A 12,620-nucleotide genomic window follows, 5' to 3' on the forward strand; every position below is an offset into this window, starting at 1 on the left:
GAGGGAGGCAAAGGGAGCAACAAGGCAGTGACCAGCAATGGTAGAAAACCAGCACTTACATTTAGCTGGTTTTTTGTCTTGGCGGGCGTCATGTACCCCCTGCTGAAATAATAATAACTTTATTTTTATATACCGCAATGCCACAAACAGTTCTTAGTGGGTTACAGAGGAAGAGACTATATACAGACAGCGATATTACAAAAAAACTTTCAAATTACATTAGCATGGTAAGATTAATCAATTTTTCCTGCAAGTGTTTTAGAAGTACATCATGGCAGAAATGGAGTCAGAGAAATTTGTCAAAGAGATAAGTTTTGATTTGACTTCCTAAAAGTTTGGTAAGAAAGAGCATTTGAGATAAAGTTGGTTAAACATTTATTCCATTTGTCTGCTTGGAATGATAATGTTCTATCGAGGAATCTCTTGTAGATACAGCCCTTCAAGGATGGGAAAGCGATCAAGTAGGCGCTACGTGTACAAGTTGTGCCTGGAAAGTAGAAATGATGAGATAGATAGATTGGGGATGAACCTGTTATGGTTTTGAAGCAAAGGCAAACAAACTTAAAAATAACCCTTGCCTTCATGGGCAGCCAGTGTATCTCATGTACCCCTCGGACCACACTTCCAGTGTGTTGGGAACCTACGTTTTATGTCAAACTGCCCACGTTTCAGCAGGTGGTTTCCTCCATCAATCCACTGCAAATGAGGGGGTGGGGAGGAGACCTGAGTCTTCATAGATGAATGCAATCTACACCTGACACTCTAGGGCTGACCTTGTTAAAGGTTTCTACTACATCCAAAGTGATGTTTAAGCCTCAAATTTCCAGACTTCCAACGCAGTAGTAATTAATGTTAAGAAAACCATTTGGGGCATCCACACTGCTCCGATGCTGAGTGCCTCTCATTCTATAGTGTGCAAGTTTGACTGCCTTCACTAATAATGGATTATTATCACACCATGGCCTTTATTTTAGACCAGATCCACCTAGAAGTAGTGGCATTTACCCGTAAATGGTGATTTCAGAAAGGCACACTACACAAATTTCAAGGGGGCGTGGATTGGCAGTGGTGTGGGCTCCCCAAGAGCAAGATCAAAATCGATCCCTCTAGAGTTTTGTATTTTTGGGCGATATTGTGGAGCTGTGTCACCTAGTACTTTGTCTTTGAATCTTTTCCAATATAAGTTACTTTGACCCCTGATGCAGACATTTGACACCGAAACACAACCCTTGTTGGGTCCACCAATAAACCTTAGAAGCACCAAGAGGCGTTAAGAATGGGACAATCTTTGTTTGGATTCTGTGTTGTGTACTTTGTTAAATAAAGAATTCATGTGTAAATTTTAGTCCCAGTAAAGTTACAAAGATAGTCAAATGGAAAAATTTTGGCATCAGGTTTTACACCAGCTCAATAATTTACACATGGGTTTTCTAAAAATTCTTTGTTTCAGCCAGAGCTTTACAAGAGGGATTCAAAGAATCATTCTACTAAAACCTATGTAGTTTATTTCCACTTACAAAACAAAGCCAAATTAAAATTGAATCCTCACTTCTTCATTGGTGGAATTTACACGTGTGAAATGAATACTTTCATCCCATAACCAATCCCATCCCACAAAATCAATCAAACCAAACATGTATAGCAAAGGATACTATATAAAGTGGAAGCTGAGATGAATCACTCAAAAGAACTGCAGATTTAGAGAATGACACGGGGACAATTTTTTTCCCATTCCCACAGGAACTCATTTTCTCATCTAATCCCTACGAGTTCTTTTCCTGTCCCTGTCCCGTTCCTGCAAGTTCTGTCCTCATCTGCAAAACCCTCAAACACTTTAAAATCATAAGTGTTCAAGGCTTGTGTGGCTAAGGCAGAGCTTACAGGAACGGGGCAGGAACAGGGACAGTGACAAAACTCATGGGGATGGGACGGGGAAATTGAGTTCCTGCGGGTACAGGACAAATCTGTCCCTGTGTCATTCTCTACACAGATTATAATAACGCAGTTTCTCTGAGCTTCATTTGTGGAATGGGGCAACTCATTTTTTCCAACATGCGTATTTGTAAAATGGCTGCTCCCATTGCATATGCAAGAAATACACAATGCACGTCCGTAGGTACTTTAGAAGAGACTCTGTGTTAGCAGATCCTTTTCAACCGAACCTGACCTGGATGTCTCTATTACAGTCTCTGCAGAGTTGCCCAGTGGTTCGAGCAGTTCCCTGAGCACCCTAAGGTTAGGAGTTAAATTCTGGCCAAGTTACTTAACACTTCCTTGCCCCAAGTATCAAAGTGCCTGTCTAAAATATGTAAATCACTTTGACTGTAACCATACATAGAAAAAGCGATATGTCAAGAGCCATTCCCTTTACTTTCTATATAGAATCGGGTGTTATGAATTTATTCTTCATGTGTCGTATCTGCTTTCCTTATTTTTATCAGTTCATTAAGCCACCTGATGACTATTGAAGGCAGCATATCAAATATGAACACGCAAACTCTTCTACTTGTGACCATTATCCTTCCTAACCATTAATCCTGCACATCCTCTTTCTCTTAGCGCCAGAATGGCTCCTTCTCCCTAGTGTAGAAACTGTATGAGGAAGAGAACTGCCCCCAGTTATATCTTAGAATTAAGAATGTACATTAGAGCTCCTTAAAAAAATCTATTGGGTGCTCAATCAAGTTAAAGTGCATTAAAGAAGACTCCAAAATGGGGGGGAGGAGGGAGAAACCTCAAATGAACTGAAAACATTTTACCTGTGCATATCCCTACTGAGAAAGCATCAGAGCCTTACTATTCTCTGTTGGTTGAACTCGACTGAACACCACTCTATGAAACTCTGTGTCTTCTCCTTAGTTCATTGCCTCGACCCTTCCCTCCATTTCACCTACGGCTCATATACTTTCCTCTGTTTATGTATTCAGACATTATAATGGAAGTGTCTGCATTTATCTTTCCAGGTGTACTTTAAAAGAGATGGCGAGTTAATTGAAGTGATTCCAATGGTGGAACCACCAGCGGCTGCAGCAGGGTTGAAAATTGTTCCGGCTTCTCGGAATCTTCTGAACCGGGATATGGATGATACTAAGATGCAAAAGTCCCTGTCTCTCCTGGACCTGGAGGGGAGAGGACATGGTTCTTATACAGAAGATCCTATATGGAGTCTCACTGTTGACAAAGGACTTGTGTCAAGCCCAACCACAGAAGAGATCCCAGAGACTGTGGTCAACCGTGAATTCCCCAGGTGGGTCCACAGCACGGATCCTGCCTATTTCTTCCACCACGCACATCTTCCAATGAGCGATGGCACAGTAGAGGTGAGGGCCATGCTTACCTGGACCCTTAATCCACAAATGGACAATGATGCATTGATCAGCTGTGAAGTGAAACACCCCGCTCTTTCCATGCCGATGCAGTCTGAAATAATACTAGGTAAAAAAAACATTTATTGTCCCTTCTAATTTTCTGACTGTTTGCAAGGCCATTTCCTGTCATTCTTATTGGGTGATTCCATTCAAAGTATTTTGAGGTTTGTGGCTGATCTTGTTTCTTTATGGATAACACAGAGTTATAAACATGCTTGGAACTGAGTGGGAAACCATTTGGGTGACTCTTCTTTAGATTATCTCTAGTCCTTTTGGTTGGCATTCAACAGATATATGTACAGAGGTAATATTAAGTTCTTCTTCCTACTTGGGATAGCTTGCTTTATTCTTCAGTACATTATTATCCTTAGCTAAATACTGTATTTAGAGGTCTTCAGAGGTGATGACTCACAGCTCCTTTACTTCTTCACTACTGCATGTTCCCCTCCAAATGATATTTGGCCCTTGGATTTCTTCAACCCAAAAGTGGTGGGTTTGTGTGGGTTTACAGTGGGTATTTTTCTGTCCTTGGAGGATTCACAATCTAAGCTTGTACCTTGGTAATAGAGGGTCATATGAGCTGTGGTAGGATTCAAACTGAGCTCCCTTGATTCTCAGTCCACAACTTTCACCATTAGGCTACGTTTCCACTTGTTATTTCTTGAAGTGAAGTGCTGTTAGCAAGCTTTAAAATCATTTGTATCTGTCTCATCATAGCATGTTGAGTCAGTTGTAGCACTTATATCGTTCATAAATAGGCATCCTTTAAGGGCTAACTACATTAAGTGATGCTGTGGAAGAACTGGAAGACAATGTGTTGGGCCTCCGAAAGCTCCAATGTCCTCTTTATCTAATGTGACCATACGGCCCGTTTTCAATGGGACAATCCTGTTTTTAGATCCCCTGTCCCATTGTCCCCACGTACAGCTTCGGGACGCTGAAAAGTCCCGTTTTTAGAGAAAGCGTCCCGAAGCTGTGCGTGGGGACAACGGGACAGGCGATCACAGAGCCTGGGCTCTCTCCCTGATTCCCACCGCTGACGCAGCAACAGGGCCAGGCCAGGCGAGTGCAGCGATTGCACAACGGCCGGCCCAGAAACCTTCTCCCCAACAGTCAATTCTGACGTCGGAGAGGAAGTTTCAGGCCAGCCGATGCGAGCCCCCCCCTCCCTGACGAACACACCACAAACCGTCCCCTCCACCCCCGTGCCAGTGAAAACAACAGGAGGAATGCCCACTTCCTCCTGCCATGGTGAACCCCCCCATCGCAAAAGAAAATTGGTAGGAGGGATGCCCACATGCTCTTGCCAATGCGACTTCCCCCCCCCCCCCGAGGCAGCAATATAGCAAGAGGGATGCCCACTCCCTCCTGCCACCGGAGGTCCCCTGCTGTCGCCTGCCACCCCTGAATCCCCCACCCCCCACCCGTACCTTTTAAGAGATGTTGGAGCAGGACAGCTCAGTCCGCCCCACTCGTAGGCCTGCCACTCCAAAATGGCAGGCCTTTCCCTCCCTGGTGCATCATGTGATGCACAGGGAGGGGCCTAAGGCCCTGATTGACTCAGACACCTAAGGTCCCACCCCTTGGGAGGGGCCTTAGGCATCTGAGCCTTAGGCTCCTCCCTCTGTATCCTGGGATACAAGGGGGAGGCGTCTAAGGCCCTGATTGGCTTGACCAAGTTGAACCTAGGCCTTTCTGGCATCTTCGGTGAGATCTTCAGCTGGTGGGGCTTGGGAATCCCTGCCAGCTACTGCAGCAGCATGCCGCTGTTGGGTGAGCCTGATAGGTTTATGTGAATCTCCCGTCTTCAGCATCTACCTCCCCCACCTCCTTTGTCCCTTCCCCAGCATCCACCTACTTGCCTTCTCCTCCTCTTCACCCTCAGCATCCATCCCAAACTTTCCCCTCACAGTATTTGTCCTCCTTACTCCCTCCCCCAGCATGAACTCTCTTCTCTCACCTTCTGCTTGCTGGGGTCAGGGGAAGAAGGAAACGTGAACTGAGTTGAGTGTTGGTCTTTTACCATTCTACTGAGGAATTCCACACTTTAATTATTCGTCACAAACACTGATTATTATGTATTCTTTGACCAGAAGTGTGAGGAGAATTTTTCATTTTTCATGCATTATTCCCTCAGAATTGAAAGGAAGCAGTTTTAACCCTTAGCCGCCCTCTTGCTATGTAATCTTTTATTCACTCTGCTTGCACAACATTAAAGTCAGCTGACAGAAGAAAAAAATGAGGCTTTAATGCCTTAAATTCTCTAATTTCACTCAGCCAAGCCTTCTAGTCAGAAAGAGGAATGGGACGTGTAGAGAGTCCTGTGGCTTGTGCTAAGCAAAACTAAGAATGAAATGTATTTGCATGAATTCTGCAACCCTTAATGACGGTTGCGCTGTATGATAGAAACTCAGAGCCGCCATTCCTGCCTCCGGGATTGATGCCGCCTCTCTTTTCCCAGCACATAATTCCTTTCCCTGAAGCTGGAAAGTAATTTGTGAGTGAACCAAGCACACAGCAATTCTTTCTCTCTCCAGTGCCAGAGCCAGGAGGGGGTAAAGGGGTTAGTTCAATAATTATCCATCTTTTTTGTCTGCAGTATGAGAACAGGTGGCTCTTAATGCCATCCGTGATGGAATTACCCCATTTCTAATGGTGTTTGTATGTAGATTGGGCCATTTTGGTCTCATGCTTTATTCACCATTAAGGTTAATGTGTTTCTTGTGTAAAGAGAAGAGGCAGTAATGGAGTGATAGAGCTGGAGGGGTGACCTGCTATGTTGTTTCTGTAGGCAGAAGTGCAGATTTCAGAGTCTGCCTCTTGCCCTTCTTCCTGGGGCATGGATAGGATTACCAGAAGGCTGGGGAAACCTGGACAAGTCCTCTCTTTAGAGGACTGTCCAGGGTCCCAGATGGACTTTCCAAAACCCAGCAGTTCGTCTGGATTTTGGAAAGTCCCGACGAGCTCTGGCCACATCTGGAGGGCATCTGGATGATGTCACACACATCCTCCAGACGCAGCTGGAGCTTGTCGGGGAAGAAGAGAGGAGGTTTGTGGGGGAGGGGCTAGGGCAGAGCTAAAGATGGAACTGGGAGGGGCCGGAGGCAGAACAGGTCAGCCTGGTCATGGGAAGGCTGAGGACATGTACAGGGAAACAGCCCAGTCCCATTTTATGTAGCTGGAAACCCTGTCACCTGATACCTACACTTTCCACCAGGGGCTGACTATAAGGAAGTGCAGGGAGACCCAGGAAGACTAGGGAACTGGGCAAAGAAATGGCAGATAAATTTTTGTATGGAATTTTCGGATCAATTTGTAATGAAGTAAATACAAATATAATCGTAGCTTGTTGCAGTCAAAGGATTACAGTACATCATGCCAGAAAATACACAAATCCCCAGCTGAACAGGAACTATTCCAAAGAAACACAGAATTCATAACTAAGCCAAGAGCGAGCACATTAAATTTCATATAAATGTAGCAGAAAGTCCTTTCAATCGGCAGGATCCTCCCTCCTTCCCACTGTTAAAAAAAATGTGGAACTTGACAACAGATAAAGACCATAAAATGTTTCTATTTTGCTCTTCCTCACCATCCAATCATCTCTACAAAGTGCTCTGTCATTTCCTCTTCATAACAGAGATCTCCAATAAAGGAGACTGCCACCTGGGCACCTGCCTTCCTCCCCCTGTATACATTTTATCCGATCCCCAGCCACTTTTGCCCTGCCAGTGCTGTATTTGAAAACATGGATTCCATAGAAGTATTCCAAAATGGTGCTGACCTCAGGGAAAGCTGGTCCTATTATCAGTCAGCCAAAGTGCTGCCTGATGGTAACTGTCTGGGACCTGATGGTTATCCTTGATTTTGGCCCCTGGTTCAGTGAGGTCCTTAGCTCATTTCCTATGTCCCAGTCCAACCTGGGTTATTTATCAAATCCTGTGATCTTCCTCACTCAAAACAGGAAAAAGATAAGGTGGACTGTGAATCATATCTGCCCATCTCCCTCTAGCTAGTCCCCAGCGAAGCCCCTGATTGGCTAGGCTAATTAGTGGGTTGTGGTCATTAAGGCACAGTCCCGGCATCCCCATTGCTTTTTTCCCATTTGGTTAACAGGGGTTTAGAACGCAGGGTGGAAAGAGATACCTAAAATGAAATCCCCTGGATTGGGAGGGAGTGTTCCCTGGCCAGCAGTAGTGCATGGGGGTGTGACTGATTATGCTAAAAGGGAAGGTCAGCCCCAGAATAGCATGAGAAAGAAAGGAGTTGTCCCTTTAAAGGTTGCGGGAGGGGGAACTGTGGGAAAATTTGTTATTGTAGTCAGTTTTTATTATTTTATGATCATTCGTTTAAACAGTTCTACAAACTATTTTTATCTATTTTAGTGTAATCAATTTGTATTGTGTAATTACTATATTTTATAAGTTTTTATAGGGCTGTATTTTTACTATATAGTATTTTATTTTGAACGGTGTTATTTTCATTTATAATAATTGTTATATGGCTTTGTATTTCTAATTGCTTAGTGTAATTATTATTGTGTAAACCGACATGAACTGATGGTTTGGTGGTATATAAAAATAAACTATTATTATTATTAATTCTAACAAGCTGAGTTCTCTAAGCCCCATCCATGGGGAGTACAAGCTAAAAACAACCTTTGGGGAAAGGAAGATGATCGAGAGAGCCTCATTCCCAGGGAGCTGGGGTAAGGGAGGCTGATGAGCCCCATGGGGACAGAGTAGAAGTGTTTCCTGTTTGAAGCCTACAGCCTGCAAGAGGAAAGATCCCCATGGCAATGCAATACCATAGTAAGAGGGGGTGTGGTCTTCCTAGGGGCGTGGCTCCTCTCCTTGCCTTTCCCCGTACCTTTTTTACTTCCCTAGCACAAGGTTGCTGCTCATGTCGGCATCGACATTCTCTCTGACATCACTTCTGGGACCCACGCCTAGGAAGTGACATCAAAGTGAAAGCCAACACCAACATGGGCAGAGAAGGCTAGAGGGGAGAGAGCAGAGGAGCCTGCAAGGGAGAGCACAATGTGAAAGAGGCTTGAAAGTGCATGGACTCCTGGAAGGAAAAGAGGCATGAACAAGGCATTCGGAAACATCCGATGTTGTTGGAAAATTGGAAAGAAACTCTACAGCTGAGGAAGGGCTCACAATTGCTATCACCTGCGATATCTGAACTGCTACAGAGCTGGGTTTAAGAAAGAAAGCCTTTGGAACATTATGGGACTATTATTTGGTACCACATGAAGGGTTCAGTGCTTGCAGCGTGGTGGAGGGCATTTGCCTGTGAACAGTGGACTAACTCTTCTTGCTGTTTGGGGAAGGAGAAGGCAATCTAGAAAACCCAGGGTGGATTACTTTCCGGTCATGGATTGAACTCCCAGAAGTTTTAATGTGTTTCCAGCCCAAAAGAGGGTATTGCCAGAAGCCAAGGTGTCTCCTAATCAGAGTCACCAGAGTCATCACGGGGGCTCCAGCTTTGTATTTTACTGAGTCCAGAGAGTATGGAGGGGAGGGATAATGCGTCTCCAGGGCCCGACTACATGAAGAATCCATAGAACCTCAGTCCTTGATGGGAAGAGTCTCCAAAACACTGCACACAGGGGGACTGTACTGTATATTCATTGTAGTCAAAACTCTATTGTAGGTACACATCCTACACACTCCTGAGGTCAATGAGTCTTTTATGAAGTTTTAACCCGTTTTCTTTCACACATAGACACACGCTGGCCACTCTCACACCTCTGCAACTCTACCTGGTTCCCTCCTATCCACCTTCCTCTGTAGCTTCCCTTCTCCCAAAACTCCTGGAGGATACCTCTTTCCATGAACCTTGGCTATGTTAGCACCAGGTAGGTTTATCCCTGTAGCCTGACTCCAGTGCTGTACCACTGGACTCTTCACTGTACTGATCCGCAGAGACATCTGGGGAAAAGTTCTCCAGACTCTTCTTCACGATTCTCCAGTCAATTGAAAGGCTTGGGGTTGCTCACTTTTCACTTGTCTATGGATTGAATCAGTGCCAGAGATCCCACTGGATCATACCCCAGAGATTGGCAAAAATCAGCCTTCTGGCAGATGTAGACCAGGAGCCACAATCCTTTCAAAGGGCTCAAAGACAGGCACTGGTTTCCCCTATTTGAGCCTAAGCAAAGACCTTCTTCCCTTCAAACCAGGACATTTTATCACCTAGGTGTCCTCAGCTATAGAATTCCAAGGCCCTTACGTCCTTCTGTTTCCAGGGTAGGACTACCCCTGTAAACGCATGTTAGGAAAACACCATCTCCTACTGCAAGGGCTTAGTGACGTCAATCACATCCCTAATTCAAACAGACTAGAAAAATATGGCAAAGGTCTCATAACATAGACTTGAAATAACTGCTGTTCACATACCTCATCCCGATCAAACTGTATTTGCAAAAAGCTTGACCTCAGCTGTGTAACAGAATCCACATTGCTAAGCGGACACACCTTAGAATAACTTTGGATGCTAACCAAGCCTTCAACAGGATCATATGACCCTTGTCTATGTTCTAGTTTGGTTAGTTCGGAGCAGTAAATTTGGAGCAAACACTATGAAAGAAGTTACATTTGTTGACATTTAGACTGATTTTCAGATAAATGAATGATTTTCAGTGCCAATTCTTTGGTAAACTTGGGCTGTTTGAATGAGCAGTGGATGAATTTTGAGCATCATTACTCTAATTCTTCTATATCTTCTTACATAATTTTTGGTATCAGAACATCTGGACTTTAAAAAGTGATAAAAGAGGGTGGACATAAGAACATAAAAAAAGCCTTACTGGGTCAGACCAATGGTCCATCAAGCCCAGTATCCCGCTCTTAAGGTGGCCAATCTAGGTTACTAGTACCTGAGGAGTAGCAATATTCCATGCTACCGATCCATGGCAAGCAGTGGCTTCCCCCATGTCTTTCTCAATAACAGACCATTATCAACAGTGACACCTCTTGGTTAATGCCTCTACCAGGCATTTTCAGTACAGCTACACCCACCCTTTGGCAAAGCCACACATAAACGACACCAAAAAGCCCATTCATTCCCAATGGGCTTTGGTGCAATTACCGCAGGCCGCTGTGGAAGAGGGCCCTAGTTAGCTTTGAGCAAAGACCCATAAAATCACCTGGGCGGATTCTGATTGGACTGGTGGAGGCCGTGAAGAAAAAGGCGTCAGATCCCCTTGTTATTCAGTCGTTGTCGAGAGTCTCCTTTCCCTAACTCTGCCCTTGTTTTTACCTAGGAAAGATTGGAGTTGGAAGAGATCATTAATGGGCTACATGTGGCTTTGTGGCAGTTTTATCCAGCCTCCGGCTCTGAGGCCATCTGCCACTCTTCAGAGCTTGCACTGCAGGATAGCAACCTTAAAAAGAGAAGCAGGCTTTGCGTTTCAGAAGAAAGCTGTACAATCCTTCCAGTGCTCTGATCCAACCCAGCAAAACATAAAAATCATTGAAACATTGAAACTCCCTCGTAAGGAAACCTTTCTCTGAGCAACCAGCTTCTTTAGCTGATGTAAAATGTTGATGTGGCTCCTTCTGCCCCCTCTCTTAAACAGGAGGGTTATTTGTGCCACAGTCTGTTCTGAAATGTCTGAATCCCTCTCCAAACTCGGAAGATGCTGAGAGCACTTTAGCCTTTGAAGGAAAAAGGTCGCATTCAGCTTTCACTGATATCCAGTGATGAGTGATCAAGCACAAATTATTCATATATACAGAAGAAGCTGAGTGCAGCATTGTTTTGATTAAATATTTAAGTTTCTCCTTAGCGTGGAGGAGAATGTTTAACAATATAATGGTCCGTGATTTGTAAAAGGAAAAGAGAGATTTGTTGCTCCTGTTCTAATGTGATACACGTCCCACGTAGAATCGGAGGGTGCGGAGGAAGGAAGGCCAGGATCAGCTGCAAGCAGTTCTGCTGTTCAGATGCTTTCTGGACTCCCGTCCTCGTCCACAGCAGTAATCCCGGGGCTGCATTTCTCCTAGAAATCTCTCCAGGGCTTGCTCATAGCTTTATTCATTTAAAAGCACTTGTAATACCACATCACTGGAACAGCAAATCAGGTGGTCGCCGGGGGTGGCAAAGACAAACACTAGAACCCGACATCTCCACAAGCTCAAAGAAACCTCAACACACGCTTTCACTGGCAGTTTTCAAGTGGCTCATTTATCCCAGACAATGATTGGGGGGAATTCTTGGTAACCTTATAACGAGGCAATCCCAAAAGATGCCCTTTTCTAAGCCAGCTTACGTAGTTGTCACGCTCCACCTCTAACCTAGCCGCAGAGGAGATGGCCACTGAGCTGGGATAATTCAGAGACACTATGGGGCTGATTTTCTAACTTAATTGGCCAAATGCCCTTAATAGGCTCAATAATTGGGGGAAAAAATTAATTGGACGATAGAGTCTATAAAAACTAGGCGCCTCTCGTAATGCCTAAGCAGGTATTTCTGTGGGTGGAGCGTGACTTACGCACCGTTCAGCACGATGCTCTAAAAACTCAGGCGCCTGAAATATAGGCCTTTTAAACAGCCGCCATTCTGTGAACGGCTCTACGTGTGAGTGACACTCAGCCAGCTCCTAACTGAACATCCTGGACTGACTAGCTCAGTGGGCTTTAGCCCTTTTGACTATCCACCTCGGGGTTTTCATATGTTGGGGTCTAAAGGGTCATATTTGATCAGGGACTTAACTTCTGGCCCTATGTTTGCAGTATAGCAAAGAGATATTTCACCTGCAAAAAAAAACCATGCTCAGTCTGTTCCACTCTCAATTTATCCTCATTAGGTCTCCTTTTCCTTGGTCTTGCTTGGAATGTAAAATTCATTATATCGGAGCTTAAATGTTACTGCAACTCATTATGTCAGGGCTCAAATATTACTGGCGTGACGACAGAAAGGAAAACTACCATGTCAGCGTTTAACTTTCCAAAGGGCAAATACAGTGATGTGAAAAAGTTTCCCCTCCTGATTTTCCTCTTATGGCACACGGAATGATTTCTGGAACCTGAGTAAACCCATGACACACTTTTTAAAGCATTTAATTCCTAGGAATTATTAGGAAAGGAATAGAGAATATTATACAGCCTTTGTGACCACACAGTGGCGTATTGAGGGGGGCAGGGGATGTGGGCCGTCCCGGGTGTCATCTTCGCAGGGGGCACTGGTGCCGGTGCCTCTCCTCAGCCCTGCATACTTCTTGAAATGTTTCCTGGCACGAGCAGC

General features: G+C 44.7%; 1 protein-coding gene across 3 annotated transcripts in view; it reads left to right on the plus strand.

Annotated features, from left to right (window-relative positions):
* Window positions 1-12,620, plus strand: part of IGSF21 (immunoglobin superfamily member 21) — a 298,172-nt gene that overhangs the window by 236,810 nt on the left and 48,742 nt on the right. For all 3 annotated transcript variants that reach the window (XM_033921577.1, XM_033921576.1, XM_033921578.1), the window contains one exon: window positions 2,964-3,435. In XM_033921577.1, the coding sequence (XP_033777468.1) occupies window positions 2,964-3,435 (472 nt within the window). The remainder of the gene's footprint in view (window positions 1-2,963; window positions 3,436-12,620) is intronic.

This window comes from Geotrypetes seraphini, chromosome 15 (genome assembly GCF_902459505.1).
Source record: "Geotrypetes seraphini chromosome 15, aGeoSer1.1, whole genome shotgun sequence".
In the NCBI taxonomy this organism is placed as follows: Eukaryota; Metazoa; Chordata; class Amphibia; order Gymnophiona; family Dermophiidae; genus Geotrypetes; species Geotrypetes seraphini.